The sequence below is a fragment of the Protopterus annectens genome, chromosome 4.part0 (genome assembly GCF_019279795.1).
Source record: "Protopterus annectens isolate FY-2018-M chromosome 4.part0, PAN1.0, whole genome shotgun sequence".
NCBI classification, from domain to species: Eukaryota; Metazoa; Chordata; order Ceratodontiformes; family Protopteridae; genus Protopterus; species Protopterus annectens.
Genome location: NC_056733.1, coordinates 466400106 through 466419630, shown reverse-complemented (window position 1 = coordinate 466419630; position 19525 = coordinate 466400106). Strand labels below are relative to the sequence as shown.

The 19525-nt window shown below is 44.8% G+C and overlaps 1 protein-coding gene across 1 annotated transcript in view; it reads left to right on the top strand.

Moving 5' to 3' along the window:
• Positions 1-19525, top strand: part of TRAFD1 (TRAF-type zinc finger domain containing 1) — a 1071672-nt gene that overhangs the window by 918425 nt on the left and 133722 nt on the right. The window contains exon 8 of the mRNA XM_044069751.1: positions 7960-8202. Within this exon, the coding sequence (XP_043925686.1) occupies positions 7960-8202 (243 nt within the window). The remainder of the gene's footprint in view (positions 1-7959; positions 8203-19525) is intronic.

Sequence of the window (19525 nt, the reverse complement as noted above, 5' to 3'; positions counted from 1 at the left end):
ACATCAAGGTGCATTTGTTTGATATAATTGCTGGAAGGCAACTTGCTTGCAGAAGTATCACTGGTGCTGGAAACAAGAGGTAATAGTCCAGTGACAAAAAGATTTAGTAAGTGGCGCATACAAGGCACTCACAATTTTGGATAAAGTGGGAGTGAGGAAGTTTAGGCAAAATTAGGATACTTTACTAGACTTGAAATGGATAAAATTATGTAGAACTATGTTTGTAAACTACATATGCCACAGAGTTTTGAAGATTTATCATTTTTATATGAAAGTGTTTTAACAAATATTTTATGCTCCTAAGAAATTGGAAAGGATGTTTCTGAATGTGGATTGCCATTGCTGGAGATCTGAATGATCATATACTTTGATCATGTACTAGTTTATGCACTTTTAAGGAGGAGTTAGAAACCTTAGTTTAAGAAAGCTTAGTTTAAGAGTATTGCATATGGAAATAAGACTTAAAAATGCTAATTTTGCTGAGGAATGAGAAATACTTGCAATGTGCTAACTTAGATAGAGTATAATTTTTATTATTGGTTGCAAAGGATATTATAATTTCAATTGTAATGGTTGGAATTCAAATAATGAACAAAGTAGGTTATAGGGAAAGTTGCACTGCAGTAAGTCATGGTAAAAAAATTGTCAAGGCATTTACCATAAAAGATTGTCTGGATGCAGTTGAAATTTAATTTATGGTAATGCCTGAGATGAAATTATGTAAAGTAGACTGCATTTGGTTATAAAGGGGACAATGTTAAGTTGTCAATCTTGCCTTCATTCTTGCTTGATGGGTTCGGAGCCGATCCTTGGCTCCGACTCGGCACTTGCTAAGCTCGAGAGTCACTTTTACCAGCTCAAGGCAGCCCCATATCCCATGATGCAAGGCGGTAAGTACCCAGATCTCGTTTGCCGCTTTGCTGATGAGGTCCTCCTTTTACCAGCTCCTGGTAAGTGATTTGCTACTTTGCTATTTTAGCCCCTTTTAACAAAAAAAACCTTAATTGTTAGTTTTATTTTAGTTTTAAACATTTTCTGACAGAAAATTCTTTGTCTCTTCTTATTTTTTTAGTCAGACTTTCACCCATACCATCCCCCCCCCCCCCGTTAGGGTGTGTGTGTGTGTTTTTTAGTTATACCTTTTGGTATATTTAATTTAATTTCTTTGACTGGTGTGTGTCTGTGTTTACACCATGTCTAAAGAAAGGGTCTCAGGCTTTAAGAAGTGTGACTCGTGCTGTCAGAAAATGTCTCTGACAGACGGTCACACTTCTTGCCTGTATTGCCTGGGGCCTCTTCACCTGCAGGACTCCTGTGCTATATGTCATTCTTTCAGCCAGAGAGTCCTGCAGGAAAGAAGAAATAAGTTGATTTTGAGGGGCCTTCTTAAGCCGGAGGGCTCTCCGGCTAAGTCGGCTCCATCCAAGACTTCTAAGTCTTCCAAGGCCCAGGCTTCTGTGTCCAAGCCTGCGGCCTCGGCTCCGACTCGTTCTGAGTCGAGATCGGCTCCGGCTGGAGCCGATTCTGGCTTAACTAAGCCTTCGGCACTGATGGCTATCGGTGCCGATTCTGGTTCGACCACTTCGGTGTCGGCTCCGATCGGTTCCAACCACCATGTGGCTCAGGCATCGGTGTCGGCTCCGATCGGCTCTGACACCGTTACTTTTGTGGCTGTATCGGCTCCGGCTGGAGCCGATGCATCGAAGCTACCTGTCGGCTCCGATAAGTTGTCTGTTCCGACAGGTTCAATAGTTTCATCGGTTCCGATGGCTCCTTCGAGGAAGAGGTCTAGGTCTCCTTCCTTGGAGCCGATACTTTCGGCTCCGGCTTCACCTCTCCTCTCAGAACGGAGCCATCGGAGCCGATCTTCAAGGTCATCCAGGCTTTCTGACCATGATTTAGAGAGAGTGGTCAGTAGATTACTTAAGTCACAGGCACTGGCCCAAATGTTACATAGTCCGTCTCAACAGACGGCTATTGGTCCACACCCCATTGCAGTTCCTCCTTCAACTCTACCCCAGAGCTTGGAGTTGGAGTCTTCGGAATGGTTACTGCTACGGCTGAGGGACAGATACCCCTTCTGTTCCTTCAGCCTCTACTCTTATCTCCTCTTGAGACCTTCCTTAGAGGGATTCGTGGCGGGCTTCCATGGTCTCGAGGGGTGAGTGGCATCGGACCCTTGTCCGAACCCGCTCTTCCCTTGGAGCCTCGGCCTTGGTGAGCTCGGCTCCGACATCTGCCTCGGAGACTTCCCTTCGGTGGTCCCTGGAGTTCCTAGCTCTTCGGAACGGGTTCTCTCGGACCTTCCTGGGAGGGAGCATTCGAGGTGATGAAGAGTGTGCTGGCCACTGGTATCAGCCAGCAGTCTGTTCCCTTAGCTCCTCCCTCTATAGTGCCTGTTGACATCTCTGCCACTTCTCTTGCTACAGGACCCAGAGATCCTCCGCCTCAGGTTTCCCCATTGGGAATATCCCCTCTTCCGAGGATTCTCCTGATGTTTCGGAGATCCTCCTAGGAAGAGGACCTGTAAGAGGAAACATGTAGACTCCCCGAGTCTATCACTTCAGATACTGACTTAGATGAGTCAGAGGGATCCCCAAGATCCCCTCTGAGGATGTCTCCTTCTCAGACATCCTAGAACTCCTTAGACAGAGGGGAAACTGGCCCACCAATAATCCCTCTGAGGATGAGTCAGTATACCTAGAGGCGTTTGGATCTCGGCCCTCCACCTCCTGGGTGTCTCCGCCTTTCGACCCCCTTATGCAGGTTATTGCCCGAAGGCGTGGGCTGCTCCTGACTCTGTAGAGCCAGTCCCTAGGAGGCCTTCAAAATTTATTACTGCCCGTGTGATAAGCAATTCCTCACTAAGGGTGTCCCGCTGATGCCATGGTGGTGGCTGCTGCCACCAAGAAGGAACTTGCAGATCCTTCCGCCCGTCCATCCTCCTAATAAGGACTCTAGGACCATGGATTGTGCACGGTGGCGGATGTTTTCCTCAGCGACCTTTGCTATGCTCGCTGAATTACCTATGTCACTTCACCAGACTCCAAAGGGATATCCTTACGGAGCTAGGTGATGTTGTACAGGATCCTACAGCTGCAGGAGCTCAGGAAAAATTGCTTCGCAGCTAGGAACCCTTAATTCCATTGCAAACTCCTCCATGCGGCTAATATCATATGCTGCTGATGGAGCGAGTAGGCCGCAGGTACAGGTGTGTCTCTTAGACGCCAAGCCTGGATGCGGCTATGTGACTTTGCAGATCCCTTTAAGGCGTCCTTCACAAATTCTCCCTTTGATGGGTCAGCTTTGTTTGGCCCTCAAGTGAAGGAAACTTTGACCAGGTGTGAGCAGGACGGCAAGACTCTTTCTGCCGTAGAGGTCCGTTTTCCACCCCTTCTAGGCCTTACCCCAAAGCACAGCAAGGTGGCAAAACGTGCTTCCGCAAATCCCAAGGAGTCACGGCCGATTCACGTGGTCAGTTTAGCCCTAGAGGCAGAGGGGTAACAACAACAGACGCCGCTCTAGAGGCAGAGGGGGTCCAAAATACCAGGGAAACAGAGAGCCTCTCTCTGACAAGCCCTTTCAGCATCCCTGAGATGTTGCCCGGCTGTCCCTCCTTGGAGGCAGTCGGGGACGATTATCACTGTACCCAGAAGCCTGGCACGCCGTGACTCGAGACAGATGGGTACAGGCGATCATAGCCAAGGGTTACATAATTCCTTTCGAGGAAAGTCCTTTCTACCCTCAAATTCCCTTCCAGATGTACCACCGGTCTAAGGGAAATTGCAGAGTTAGAAGTCTCAAAACTACTGCAAAAAGAGCCATTCAGCCAGTTACAACAGACCATTCAGAGCCGGAATCTACTCAAGGTTCTTTTGGTCCCCAAAAGACGGGAGACTGGAGACCAATATTGATCTCAGCAGACTCAACAAGTCTGTGAGGAAGACAAGATTCGAATGGTCACTCTTCAGTCAATTCTGCCCTTCTTACAGAAGGACAACTGGATGTGCTCAATAGATCTTCAGGATGCGTACTATCACATCAAAATTCACAGACGCTCCAGGAGATTTCTCCGCTTCGGCTGGGGTCCAGTCATTTCCAGTTCAGAGCCCTGCCCTTTGGTCTCACTACAGCCCCCAGAGTGTTCACCAAATGCATGGCAGTGGTCACGGCTCACCTGAGACGTCAAGGATTCCAGGTGTTTCCGTATCTCGACGACTGGCTCCTTTCAGCCACCACCAGGCATCAGCTTATTCATGCCAGGGATTACACAATAAAGCTTTGTACTCTTTTGGGCATCTCGATAAACTTCGAAAAGTCATCCTTATCGCCCTGCCAGTCTATTACTTTCATAGGCAAACTTAAACACTGTTCGGATGTCAGCTACCCTTACAGATCAAAGAGTTTCAGACATTCAAAGTCATGTCAGGATCATTCTAGCCAACAAGAAAGTACAGGCCAGAATGGTTCTAAAGGTATTAGGCCTCATGGCTGCGGCCATTACTCTTCTTCCCTGGCTCGCTTCTACATGCGCCTTCTTCAGTGGATGCTGTTCACACAGTGGTCGTACCAACAACTTCCAATGCGTCACCAGATTCTGGTGACACAGATTTGCAAAGATCATCTTGCTTGGTGGATCACATCTCCCCAGGTTCACCAAGGCAGACACTTTGTACCCCCATCCCCGGTAGCCACTGTCACCACGGATGCCTCCCTGATCGGGTGGGGGTCATTATCAGGGCAGGATGGTTCATGGACGTGGCAGCCGTTCGAGTACCACCTGCACATAAATGTCCTGGAGATGAGAGCAGTGCTTTTAACGTTGCAAGCCCTCAACGACTTTCTTCCCATAGGGACAATTGCAGTCCACACAGACAACATGTCTGTAGTTTGGTATATCAACAAACAGGGCGGAACCAAGTCCTACCCCTTGTGTCGAGAAGCGCTCAGACTATGGCAATGGGCAATCTCCTCTCATCGGTTTCTGGTAGCAATGCATATCCCTGGGAAAACCAACATTGTAGCGGACAGATTGAGCAGAGCTATTCTCATGCCTCACGAGTGGTCTCTCAAGCAATCTATAGCGGAAGAGATTTTTCTGGAATGGGGTCGTCCATGTTGCGATCTTTTTGCTACTCCCCAAAACAGCAAATGCCCAGACTTCTTCTCTCTCTTCCCTCTTCCAGGCCATCCCCCCAGAGACGCTCTGACCCAGGATTGGCCCCAGGGACTTCTTTATGCCTTCCCTCCATTTCCTCTGATCCCTCAAGTTATCCAGAAAGCAACCGTTTTGAGAGCCAAATTGATTCTCATTGCTCCTTACTGGCCTCGACAAGTTTGGTTCCCGTTCCTCCATCGTCACCTTTTGGTGCAGCCGTGGCATCTGGACCCAGTGCCAGATCTTCTGATTCACCAATCCGGTCAGCTGCACCGGTCTATCCCTTCTCTCAACCTCACAGCATGGTTGCTCCACTTCCTTCCTTAGCCAGGCTTCCTTTGATCTCTAACCCTGTTAGAGACATCATAGTAGCTTCTTTAAAATCCTCTACCAGGAGGATTTATGCAAGCAAATGGAAACGTTTCTCTTATTGGGCTAAGGCCAAGAATTTTGATCCTTTCACTGTCCCTGTTCAGGCAGTCCTGGACTTCTTAGCAGAGATTTTTCATGCAGGCTCCTCTTCTTCCACAGTCAGAGTTCAATTGGCTGCTATCTCGAACTTTCATGTCGGGATTGCAGATCACAATATTATGTCCCATAGGCTCTGTAGGGCCTTCTTGAAAGGAATTTTCCTGCTAAAGCCTCCAATCAGGAATCCTCCTCCTCAGTGGGATCTAAATTTAGTGCTGACATCCTTGATTCTTCCCCCCTTCGAGCCAGCTGTTTCTTGTTCCCTGAAATTTCTTTCTTGGAAAACCTTATTCCTAGTGGCTATTACATCGGCCAGGAGGGTGTCTGAACTTCATGCTCTTATCGGTTCGACCCCCCTATTTGGTTTTTCACAAAGACAGAGTATCATTGAGAACTAATCCGACCTTTTTGCCTAAGGTCGCCTCAAAGACCAATTTGAATCAATCCATTGATCTCCTGTATTTTTCCCAAACTATTCAGACAGAGCTGAACAAAACTACATTATCTTGATGTCCACCATCAACTCAGATATTATTTGGACAGAACAAAAAATTTAGGAAATCTGATCAACTTTTTGTTTCCTATGCGGATAATAAGAAAGGCCTTCCTGTCTCTAAAGTGACCTTGTGTAGATGGCTTTCTTCGGTCATCTCTGAAATTTATCTGCTCAGGGGAAAACAGCTGTGCTCAAAACCTAAAGCACATTCAACTAGGAGCTTAGCTACTTCTACAGCCTTTCAAGCTAGACTTCCTTTAGACACTATTTGTGCAGCGCCACTTGGGCCACTCCTCATACTTTTGTTTCCCATTACAAATTGGACTTGGCCTCCAGGGACAGAGCCAGTTTTGGTTCTACAGTCCTCAAGAGTCTGTTCCATTGAGCCACCCAGGATAGAGGTGCTAGGGACGCGGTCCCATCAAGCAAGAATGAAGGCGAGATTGACAACTTAACATTAAGAAGTTATGTACCTACCATAACGTTCCATGTTAGTTGTCTTCTTTCGCCTTCTTTCTTGTGACCCTCCCTCCTTCCCCCAGGCCTGGACAGACCTTTCTATAAGAAATTATTATGCTGAAGACCATTCAGACCTGGTCCTTCTTCCATCCTGTAAGTTTTCTTTCTTCCTTTTGGAAGTGTTTTTATGCTTGGTGCTATTGCCTTTTGTCATCAAACGAGATCTGGGTACTTACCGCCTTGCATCATGGGATATGGGGCTGCCTCGAGCTGGTAAAAGTGACTCTCGAGCTTAGCAAGTGCCGAGTCGGAGCCGAGGATCGGCTCCGAACCCATCAAGCAAGAAAGAAGGCGAGAGAAGACAACTAACATGGAACGTTATGGTAGGTACATAACTTCTTATTATTTCTCAGTTATGATGGTAACTGATTATAGTCTAGATAAAGAAGAAAGCAGACTATGTTGTGTTTATGAATAATGATGTATTAATTGTATGTTTATTGTTCAGGTTGTAATGTTTTAAATATGCTGTTTTTTATCAACAAAATACTTTTAGAATACGAAATATGTATGCTTGCACACAGAATGATAACATTCAACTATGTATAAACTCAACCGTGTATACATTTATTTTGTTTGTAGTGAGAACTTGACGTTATATATTGATTTTTGTGATGCTGAATGCAGTTAAGACTTGGAATTAAAACTATACTTATGAGTATATATTAAACATTGCTAACATAGTCTTTTGATTTCATTAATAAGTATTGTAACCCCACTCTTAAAATTCTGCAATTTCTTTAGTCTACCTCATATAAAAAAAACTGTTAGTTTTAAGTGCATGTCATATGTTTATTCTCAATTTTTTGAAAGGAATATTACTATCCTAGGAGGAAAGCATGAGCAGTCTCATTAATTTTATTTATATCTTGAGGTCATTAAAATGCGTTTTAAATTTAGAGACAGCAACATTAATAATCTGTATTTCTTTGACATGCGTAGTATTAAAAACTGTAAAGTGTTGTACATGGGGAAGAGTTTTCCTATTCTTCAAGGTTGTGCAACCTCAGAGTTGGTTATAGATTAATTGGAGAAGTTCCCCTTCTACAAAAACATTTTTACAGCATAACACTGTGAATTTTTAAAAGCTGCCAGTTTGTTGTGTTGTTACAATGAACCTGCTGTCCAGTACTGTTTCGTAGCAGAACATTTCAAGGATGAAATCTTAGGATGTACTCACTGGCATATGTTTGACTTTTGCATGAATTTAGGTTTGAGTTTTTCTTTTTTTTTTTTCTTTTTTTAAACAGTACACAAAATACATTCAAGTACACAAAATATATTCAAAGTAATCAATGGATTTAATTTATTACAGACAGGCTGTAATACTGTAAGTGCCTTTTCTTCATTCACTAAGAAGAGCAGTAACCCCCAAGTGCAGCTTGACCATGGTGGAGTTTTTCAAAGCTTTCCACAATCACCTTCTGACCAAGATGTCCTGGATGATGCATTTGAGTCTACATACTTTGGACCTTCTGAGCCAGCTGAAGATAACATTGTTATTCCATGTGAGTTCTGTGGAACTCTATTAGAAGAAGAAGTTTTGTTTCATCACCAGGTATGTACCCCCCCCCCTTTTTTTTTCAAAATGTTATAATTGCATTCTTTCCACTGAGAATGGAATGCAACTTAGACTGAGAGAAGGGTAAAAGCAACAGTTGTAAAATGAATACATTATTACAGCAGTAGTGCATTTGTAACAAAGCACTTAGAGCAAAGCTCAATTTGTAAAAATAAAGTATTTTGATGTTTTACCATGTTATGCAGAAGTATTTAGTGAAGTACTGTAAAATGTTTTTGACATCTTAGAGAAGTTGCTATCATTTGGGTGTATAAGTTGGCTGACATGATATTAAAACTGTGATAAGTAATAATTTAAGCAGCATGATCTGATAAAGGGGAGTTCTAATAAGTGATCAAGAAAAACAAACACTTCTTAGTAAATAGGTTTTTAATCTTCAGATCTGGTAGCAGATATCTGTTTTATGAAATTGCATTACATGGAGAAAGCTGTAGACTGTCTTCAGTAAATGGAATCTACCTTTGTACTTGGTGGTTTTATCTGGTCAGACAATTGATTGAAAAGGGCTTCTTCAGTATCTCCCTTTTGTTCTTTTCTGGATGACGTATGTAGCAGAGTCCAGAGGATTTCAACCTTGCAACCTTGTTTATGATACTGTCCTTCAAAGTGAGCTTTGTAGACCGTAAATAATTTTTTTTGTCCTGATTGTCTACACCACTCACTTACTTATGGGTCATGTCACCTTCGTGCCTTGGGGTTTGGCACCTTATCTGATGCTACTAGTATCTTTGGATCACATGAATCCCAATTCTTGGTAAGGTAGTCATCTTTAGTAACACTCCATAAGTTTAAGGTAATGGCAGTTATTCCAAGGAACTTTACTGAGTTCTGAACTTATTTTGCTGTGTTCAGAGTCACACTGAACCACAGTAATTAAACTGCCCAATTTGAGAGTGTAGCTGGCACCCATGTAACCCTGGGGGGTAAGATAACCAGGCTGTAGTTTGTGTAGTTAAATACTGTCCAGAACAGTGTCTTTTGGTAGTAAAATGTCATGGTGATCAATTTTTCCTCAATGTTTTGCTGATCTCTTGGATGTTCTTCGTGTTTCACTGTTGCAGTCATTACATTTGGGTTATCTGCTTGCAGGTAGCCCTCAGCCGACCTGATTGTCAAAGTCTTAGGTCCTGCATCAGTTGCTGTCTCTTCTTCCATGACGTTAGGTAGTCAGGGGTATAAAGCATGCAGCCAACGCCATTACATCAGTCTTTCTTGCCGTGCGGTGCCCGAAGCTTAAGCAGTTCGCAAGTGCCGGTCAACCATCTCCTGAATCGAAGTCTTCAAAAAAGCTAAGTACCCTGTTGGGGATCCTTTTTCTTGCTCTCAACAGATGCCAGTAAAAGTTAACAATTGTATTACTTGTGGAAAGCAAATACCTCATAAAGATTTTCATTCGTACTGCATTCCTTGCTTAGGCCCAGACCACGACGTACCTCGCTGTTGGTTTTCTGCCTTATTCAATCCTCAAACTATTCATTGTCAGTTAATTTTTGCTTCAAACTATTTGGTACTCGGTTTAATTATCCAGAAATGGCTTTGGTAAGCCATCCGTCTACCGACATTCCAAAAAAACATAATGATAAAGATAGAGACAGGCCACATAGGTCCAAAGCTGCCAACGACGCTTCCGTTAAGCTAGTCGCCTGTTCGCCTATACTCATTGAGGTGCTTTCGCAGCCCCTGATACCCGCTACTTAGATTTGCAGGCCTCTACTGAGACCCATTCAGAGTCCGGTATGCTGCGAGATGCTTCTTCGACTATGGAACCTGCGGATGTCTCTACCTTGGATGGGTCCTGAGCTGCTGTGCCATCTTCTTCTTCAAGGCCTAAAACTCGATCCAATCCTAGAAAACCGATGTCCAAACCTCATGGTCAAGCCCATATGCCTAAAAAACAAATAAGAATGGCTGAAGGCCTTATTACTCTAATTGGGGGAAGCCAGCCTTCTTCCTCTAAGAGACCTAGAACGGATTTTCATTCTGATTCTTCTGATCAGGATTCTGAAATTTCTGTTTCTTCTGATGACCAGGATTTGCCCTTATCTACCTATGAATATTCTGATGCAGAGGACTCCATACCCTCTGCTTCCCCTCCAGAAGATTTCTCTTTTGGTGAAACTTTGCACACTCTTAGGGAGCATTTCTGCTGGGAAAGCCAGGATTACTCTGACTCCAAAAAAAGGCTTGGAGAATTCTTACTCCTACCTCAACACAGGCCTTTAGCTATCCCTCCTGTACAGGACATTGTAGATGATGCCTTCATGGAATCTAGCCTGGCCCCAGACACTTTACCTCCCGCTCCCAGGAAACCTGACAAGTATTACAGAGTACCTGACTCTCGCAAGTTCCTCTTTAAAAATCCTACTGCGGACCCAGAGACCATTTCACAGGGACCCAAAAGCTTAAAGGCTACTACTGCCAAAAACTCTACCCCCTCTGATAGAGATTCCAGGGCACTGGACAGGTGGGGTAAGAAGGTATACACTTCTGCTACTTTGGCCATTACGGCCTTAAACTGTGAGTTTCATATGTTAAAGTAGCAGCATATTATTGGATTACTTAAACAGAAAATTATGTTGATTCCTGACTGTGCTGAAAATAAAGAATTACATGATTTAATGCATTCTGCTGAACAAGTTGGTAAACATATTTTGCAATGTGGTTTTGACTCCTTAGAGGCATCTTGCAGGGCTGCTGTCACTGGGTCTGTTCTTAGAAGGCATGCTTGGCTTAAGGAGCAAACTTTGCCAGATCATGTTAAAGCTAAATTACTGGATGTTCCCTTAAACCAAGACCACCTGTTTGGCACCAAAGCAGAAGTACTTAAAAATATGGAGGAAAAAGCTAAATCTATGCAAACTGTTAAAGATTTCCTGCAAGTACAGCCTCCCAGATTTAGTAGGCATTGGCCTTCTAAGAATTAGTCCTTTCCTGTCTCTTCTAGGCCTTCTCAGTCCAAACCTAGGAACTGCAGACCACCTACCCTACAGTCTCAAGGTACTCACAGGCCTAAGCAGTGGGGGGCTCCCACTTCCAAAGCTGGAAGTAGTAAGACACCCCCCCTATGATAAACTGTCACAATGACTTAACCTTAAACCTTCCAAGCCCTGCTCAACTGACTGCTCCATTAGGAGGAAAGATCGCCCTGTATGCAAAAAAACTGGCAACTCGTTACCCAAGAAAAATAGGTTTTAAATATAGTTTCCCAAGGATACACATTCCACTTCCACACCTTACCAACCCTATACGGTTGGCCAGACCTACCCACAAATCAGTGGGCAGAGGCTCAACAGCAGGTTCTCTCTCTTCTAAGTATCATGGCTATTCAACCTGTCCCAGCAGAAGATTGGGGACAAGGTTTTTACTCAAGACTTTTCCTGGTACCCAGAAAAGACAACTCCTGGCGTCCTATCCAGGACCCGTCTATCCTAAACACCTTTTTGGTAATCCCAAAATTCAAAATGCTAACTCTTCATCAGCTGCTTCTCATGTTATTCAAAAACACCTGGTTGGCAACATTGGACTTAAAGGAAGCCTACCTGCACATCCCAATAAGGGAATCTTGCAGAAAATACCTACGCTTCAGAGTAGGCTACATGCACTATCAGTTGTCTGCACTGCCCTTTGGCTTATCTACTGCACCCAGGGTATTCACAAAGTGCCTAGCTCCAGTCATTGCATTCTGCAGGCAAATATTCAAATATACCCATACCTGGACAATTGTCTAATTCAGGCAGAAAGCCAGGACATAATATTAAATCATCTGGCATTTGTAAAGAAATTGCTAACTTCACTTGGGGTACACCATAAACGAAAAGAAATCTCACCTAGTACCATGCCAACAAATTGTATTCCTGGGAGCAAGCTTGAACACAACTTCCCAGATGGCCTACCTCACGCCAGAGAAACAATTTTATTTGACAGCCTACTTCAAACTACTGGCCGCAAAGACCCAGCTATCTGCAAGGAAAATACTGCAAGCCCTGGGGTTCATCGCCTCTTGCATCTTACTAATTCCATATGCAAGACTGCACATGAGGAAACTACAATGGTATCTAAAAAGCCTATGGTGTCAACATTCTCAGGACCTGGAATCGATGATCCCCATCATTCCTTGTATAAAGACAGAGTTCCTTTGGTGGGCAGAGGCCTGCTACCACAACAAGGGACTGCCATTCACTCTACCCCCCTGCCGCCCAAACACTAACAGACGCATCAGACTATGCATGGGGGGCTCGCTTAGCAGGGCAGTGCATTCAGGGCAAATGGAAACAGAGTCAAATGCACCTGGATATCAATCAAAAAGAAATGTTAGCTGTACAGAATTCTCTGACAGCCTTCAAGGACCACATTCTTCCAGGATGATTATTGGTAAAGACAGACAACACCACTGTTATGTGGTACATAAGCCGAAAATACCTACGCTTCAAAGCAAGCTGCATGCACTATCAGTTCTCTGCACTGCCCTTTGGCTTATCTACTGCGCCCAGGGTATTCACAAAGTGCCTAGCTCCAGTCATTGCATTTTGCAGGCAAAGAAATATTCAAATATACCCATACCTGGACGATTGTCTAATTCAGGCAGAAAGCCAGGACATACTTCTGAATCATCTGGCATTTGTACCAAAGGTGTTAACTTGTCTGGGGTACACCATAAATGAAAAGAAATCGCAGCTGGTACCCTATCAACAAATTATATTCCTAGGAGAAAGCTTGAACCCAACTTCCCAGATGGCTTTCCTCACCCCAGAGAAACAAATTCATTTGATAACTTACTTCAAACTAGTGGCCACAAAAACCCTACTATCTGCAAGCCTTTGGGGTTCATGGCTTCGTACATTCTACTAATTCCATATGCAAGACTGCATATGAGGAAACTACAATGGTATCTAAAAAGCCTATGGTGTCAGCATTCTCAGGATCTATAAGCAATGATTCCTATTATACCTTGCCTATGGTTAGAATTCCTTTGGTGGGCAGAGGCCTGCCACCAAAACAAAGGACTGCCATTCACTCTACCCCCTGCCGCCCAAACCCTAACAACAGATGCATCAGACTATGCATGGGGGGCTCACCTGGCAGGGAAGTGCATTCAGGGCAAATGGAACCCAAGTCAAATGCACCTGCATCTCAATCAAAAAGAAATGTTAGCTGTACAGAATGCTCTGACAGCCTTCAAGGACCACATTCTTCCAAGACAATTAATGGTAAAGACGGATAACACCACTGATGTCCTTCAAGAATGCAACTGCAGTCATAACATATGGGTTGTCCTGCCTCAGGCAGCCCTCGGTCGGCCGGATTCCAAAGTCTGGGTCCGACGTCGGCTGATGTCGCATTTCTCTCAGACGTCAGAGCGGCTGGAGTATATAAGCATCAGCCGACACCATCTTCTTCAGTCTTTCTTGCCGCGCGGTGCCTGAAGCAGAAGCAGTTTGCAAGTGCCGGTCGGTCAGCTCCTGTATTCTTCGAAACCAAAGTCATCAAAAAGCTAATTACCCCGTTGGGGACCTTCTCTTGCCTCAGCCGATGTCAGAAATTACTGAAAAAGTAAATAATTGTTTGTCTTGTGGTAAACAAAGCAAAAAACACGGCATCACAGAGTAGAAACATAATCAAATTTATTAACACACAGACACGAGAAATAATCCGGTTACAGCGTGGCGCGGCGTTTGCGTTTAAAGGCGTCATTTATGGCTATGGCGAAGGCTCTAACTCGTCAATATGTATTCTTCTTCTATGTGGCTAAATTCAACTATTTATTTATTTTGTGTATTGTTTGAGTTGGAGCAGTTTTTCTACAGTTTTCTTGTGGTAAACAAATACCTCATAAGGATTTCCACTCTTACTGCATCCCTTGCCTAGGCCCAGACCACGACGTCTCGGCCTGTGCCGCCTGTGCTCGCTTCAACAAGCGCACTCTCAGGCCCCGGGCGGAGTTCGCTGAAGACTTTTTCGGCGAAAAATTTGATTATACAATGCCGTCGGAACAACCGACAACGCAGACTGCTAAGAAATGAAAAGACCGGGACCGACATCCTCGGCCCGCATCTTCCACTGACACCGTGCCAAAACTAACCGCGAGTGCCCCGGTTCCCTCTGAGGTGGTTATTCCACCGCTCCGAACCGAAGACACCGCATTACCGATACCTGCGATACCGGAGGCCACTCCGACGCCAGTTATTGATTTTCCTCCGGATACTGAAACCGAGGAAATGCCCGAGACCATTGCTGTTGATAAGGTCACTCCTGCACGTGGAGCGGCTAGGCCTCCCATGTCCATGTCTATCAAGGCCTAAACACGTGCCAAGGCAGCCAGCAAGTCCAAGCATCTTACTGCTAAAACCTTACCTCAGCCTACACCTGAAACTCAAATCATGTCTATGGCCGCAGATTTAATTTCCCTGATCAGAGGTTCCCAGGCCCATCCTGAGAGAGGATCCCAGCCTCCTCCTGATAAGAGGCCCAGGGTTAAACCCTCTGACCCTGTTCCTTCAGATGAAGATTCTGAGGACTCTGTTCACTCCGAAAGCCAGGAAGAGCCCTTCCAGACCTATGAGGATTCAGATGCAGAGGACTCCATTCCCTCGGACCTCTCCTCCTGAGGATATTTCTTTTGGGGAAGTTCTGCATTCCATGAGGGAGCATTTTAAGTGGCAAGGCCAGGAATTTTCAGATTCCAGAAAGCGCCTTCGAACCTTCCTTAAAAAGCCCCAACACAGACCCTTAGCTATACCTCCTGTGCTTGATGTTTTGGATGACTTATACTCTTGACTCCAGTGTTACTCCTGATACTCTTCCTCCTGCTCCTGTCAAGCCTGACAGATACTATAGGGTCCCAGAAACCCATTCTCATTTATTTAGGGGCCATGCTGTTGATTTAGAAACAATTTCCCAGGGGCCTAAAGGGGTTTCAGCTACCACCTCCAAAAACCCTTTGCCTTCCTACAGGGAAGCAAGGTCCTTAGAGAGATGGGGGAAGAAGGTTTACACCTCCACTACTTTATCTATGAGAGCTCTCAATTGTCTCTTTCACATGTTTCAATATCAGGATTTCCTGTTAGATGATTTACAGAAAAGATTGGCCTCTCCTGAACCTTTAGATAGGAAGTCTTTGCAGGAGGCTGTGCATAATTCTCAGCAGGTTAGCAATCACTTTTTACAGTGTGGATATGATGCATTGGAGGCTTCATGTAGGGCAGCTATGACAGGGGCGGTCATTCGCAGACATGCATGGTTAAAAGAACAACCTTTACCAGATCATGTTAAGGCAAAACTTCTTGACGCACCCTTGGAAAAGAACAAGCTTTTTGGTGCTAATGCTAAAGATGTGTTAAAGTCCATTGAGGAAAAAGCCAAGTCAGTTCAGACAGTCAAAGATTTCCTCCAGGTTCAGCCGCCCCGCCCAGATTCAGCAGGAACTGGCCTTCTAAAAACTGGTCATTTCCTAATCCTGAAAGATTTCAAAGGGGCAAAAACAGGCGTGTCCGAGGAAGAGGGCAATACAGAGGATCCTACAGGGGACGACAATGGTAACCAGCAAACCAAAGAAGTGACACAGGGGTTTCTCCTGCCCCACAGGGACAATCTAAATGACTTTCCTCTAGTTCCGCTGACCAAGGAGCAAACAGAAGCTCCTTTGGGCGGAAAGTTATCTCTGTTTTCAAAAAATTGGCACAAACTGACAAAAGACAAATGGATTATGGACATTATAGACCACGGTTACAGGTTCCATTTTCATACCTTGCCAAGAAAACAAGGCATGCCAAACCTTCCACAAAATCAGAGGGCAGAGGCTATCAAGCAAATTTCTCTGCTTGCTCAGATCAAAGCAATAGAAAAAGTTCCACAACAAGAGCAAGGTCAGGGGTTTTATTCCAGACTGTTCCTTGTTCCAAGAAAAGAAACTCAATGGAGACCAATACTGGACTTGTCCGCTTTAAACACTTTCCTCATAGTACCAAGTAAGTTCAAAATGCTGACTTTACAGCAACTCCTTCCCATGCTGGGCAAGGGGTCTTGGCTGATTACTCTGGACCTCAAGGAGGCATACCTGCATGTCCCTATCAGACACAGCTGCAGAAGATACCTCAGATTTCTTGCAGGGCCAGAGCATTATCAATTCTCAGCATTGCCATTTGGCTTATCTACTGCGCCCAGAGTATTCACGAAATGCCTGGCTTCAGTAATTGCTCATTGCAGGCTCCAGGGGATTCAAATCTACCCGTACCTGGACGATTGCCTCATACAAGCGGACAACAAACTAACTTTGACAAAAAACTTGAATTATGTCATACACTTGCTACAGGCTCTGGGATACACAGTCAACTTTCAAATGTCAAGACTTCAGCCATACCAGCAAATAACCTTCTTAGGAGCCAAACTAGACACAACCTCTCAAATGGCTTACCTGACAGAAGACGAGCAAAAGAAGCTAACTCATTACTTCAAAAGTTTAGCAAAGCTCACCCAGATGACTGCAAGGAGTTTCCTACAGGCCCTGGGTTACGTGGCATCCTGCATTCTCCTGGCCCCACTAGCAAGACTACACATGAGAAAGCTTCAATGGTACTTAAAAAGCTTATGGTCTCAACACAGCAACAACCTAAAAGCAACTATTCCACTCATTTCATGTCTTCAAAAGGAATTTCTATAGTGGGCCACAGTAAGCCAGTCAAACACAGGCATGTCGTTCAAAAAACCTCAGATAACACAGACCATGACCACAGACGCCTCAGACCTTGGATGAGGGGCGCACATGGAGGGCAGATGTATTCAAGGGCAATGGTCTCCAAAGGAAACACATCTGCATATCAACCAAAAAGAAATGCTAGCAGTAATGCATGCCATCGAGGCCTTTGGACAACAACTTCAACAAGGCCACCTACTAATACGGACAGACAACACCACTGTGATGTGGTACATAAACAAGCAGGGGGGCACTCATTCTTACCCCCTTTGCAGACTGACAATGAATCTTTGGGAAAAATCACTGGGTCTAAACATACAGTTACAATCCCAGTTTGTTCCAGGCAAAGACAATGTTCTGGCGGACAGTCTAAGCAGGAATTTCCTAGACCCCCACGAATGGAGGCTACATCCAGACATCTTTATACGACTCACCTCGACATGGGGCAGGTCGGACGTGGACCTATTTGCCTCCCACCTCAATCATCACTTACAAAAGTTCTGCTCAAGGACATATCATCCACAAGCATGGAGAGTAGATGCCCTCTCATTCAACTGGAGCTCCCTAATAATTTATGCATTTCCACCCCTGCCACTGATGACCACAGTGTTATTAAAGATCAAGGCAGAGCAGCCGAAGGGGATCCTAATAGCTCCAGACTGGCCAAGACAACACTGGTACCCGCTACTACGGAGCATATGTCACAACAAAACGTGGGCCCTTCCACAATGGCCCCAACTTTTGACTCAACACAACTTCAGGACAGTTCATCCCAACATCCAGACTCTACAGCTAACAGCTTGGGAAATCCCATAAATAACCTCAATTTACCTCTCTCCAAGGAAGTTCAGCGGATACTAACAGAAGCCCGCAGACCATCCACCAGAAAGGCTTACTCAGCCAAATGGAAGAGATTCAGCATTTGGAATACCAACAAGGGTCATGATGCATCACTTTTGAGCATCCCACTCATTCTGGAATACTTGGCAGATATGTTACATAACGGACTCTCATACTCTTCCATAAAAATACATGCTTCAGCTATCGCAGCTAGATACAACACTGATCCACCTGTGTTTTCACATCCTTTGTTAAGGCAATTTCTTAGAGGAATCAAGAATATAAAGCCCCCAAGAAAGGCCCCAGTACCAGCTTGGGACCTCAATTTTGTCCTAGAAAAATTGACTCTACCTCCCTTCGAGCCAGCAGCTTCTGTGGATTTACAATTTCTTTCCTGGAAGACAGCTTTCCTGCTGGCCATAACCTCAGCAAGAAGGGTTTCAGAATTACAGGCCTTAATGGCAATACCACCGTTCATAACTTTTCACAGAGACAGGGTCTCCTTACGAACCAACCCTACCTTTCTGCCAAAAGTGGTATCTAGGGTTTCTTTAAATCAAGCAATTCACCTGCCTACTTTCTTTCCCAATCCTGAGAACAAAGGGGAAAGACTGTTAGATACCTTGGACATACACAGACAACTTCGCTACTACCTAGACAGAACCAAGACCAGTAGGAAGTCTGATCAGCTTTTTGTAGCTTACGCCCCTGAAGTACAAGGAAAAGCAATTTCCAAACAGACAATTTCAAAATGGATTGGACATTGCATCAGATTCTGTTATTCCTTCCATGGAAAGAGTGTGCCAGCCAATGTCAGACCACACTCCACCAGAGCTACAGCCACCTCTACAGCTTTTTTAAGAGGGGTGCCTACAAAAGACATTCTAGAAGCTGCTACATGGAGCTCCGTGCATACATTTTCCAAACACTACTACCTCCCTTTATATTCCAGATCCAGAGCAGGCTTTGCTTCGGCAGTCCTGCAGGGATTGATAGCTACACCATCCTTTTCTTAGAGCATACCACCTCCCCCAGCTAAGCTATGGTATTCAACCCATATGTTATGACTGCAGTTGCATTCTTGAAGGACATAGTACAGTTTTGTACCTACCATAAATGTAGATGTCCGATAGATATGCAACTGCAGTCGGGTTTTCCCTCCCTCCTTCCCCTATATGCCTTGGATCCACTCCTCTCCCTGTTATCCTTAGCTGGGGATATATGTTATGGTGTATTTGTTTATTACTTATTTATTGTCTGGAAACCTATTATTGTCTTCCAATTTGATTACAGCCTTCCTTGGAGGGCACCTGGCATCTGGGGCAAGAAACACTGAAGAAGATGGCGTCTGCTGATGCTTATATACTCCAGCCGCTCTGACGTCAGAGAGAAATGCGACATCAGCCGACGTCGGACCCAGACTTTGGAATCCAGCCGACCGAGGGCTGCCTGAGGCAGGACAACCCATATGTTATGACTGCAGTTGCATATCTATCGGACATCTACATTTATGGTAGGTACAAAACTGTACTTTATGTGGTACATAAACAAGCAGGTGGGTACCCCTTCTTTTCCCCTCTGCAGACTAGCCATGGCTCTGTGGAACACAGCCTTGAGCTACCAAGTTCATCTACAGGCTCAATTCCTGCCAGGAAAACTAAATACTCTGGCAGATGAAGTAAGCAGAAATCTCATGGACCCACACAAGTGGAAACTGGAACCAAAGATTTTCAACATGTTGATCAGCAAATTGGAGATCCCAGATATAGA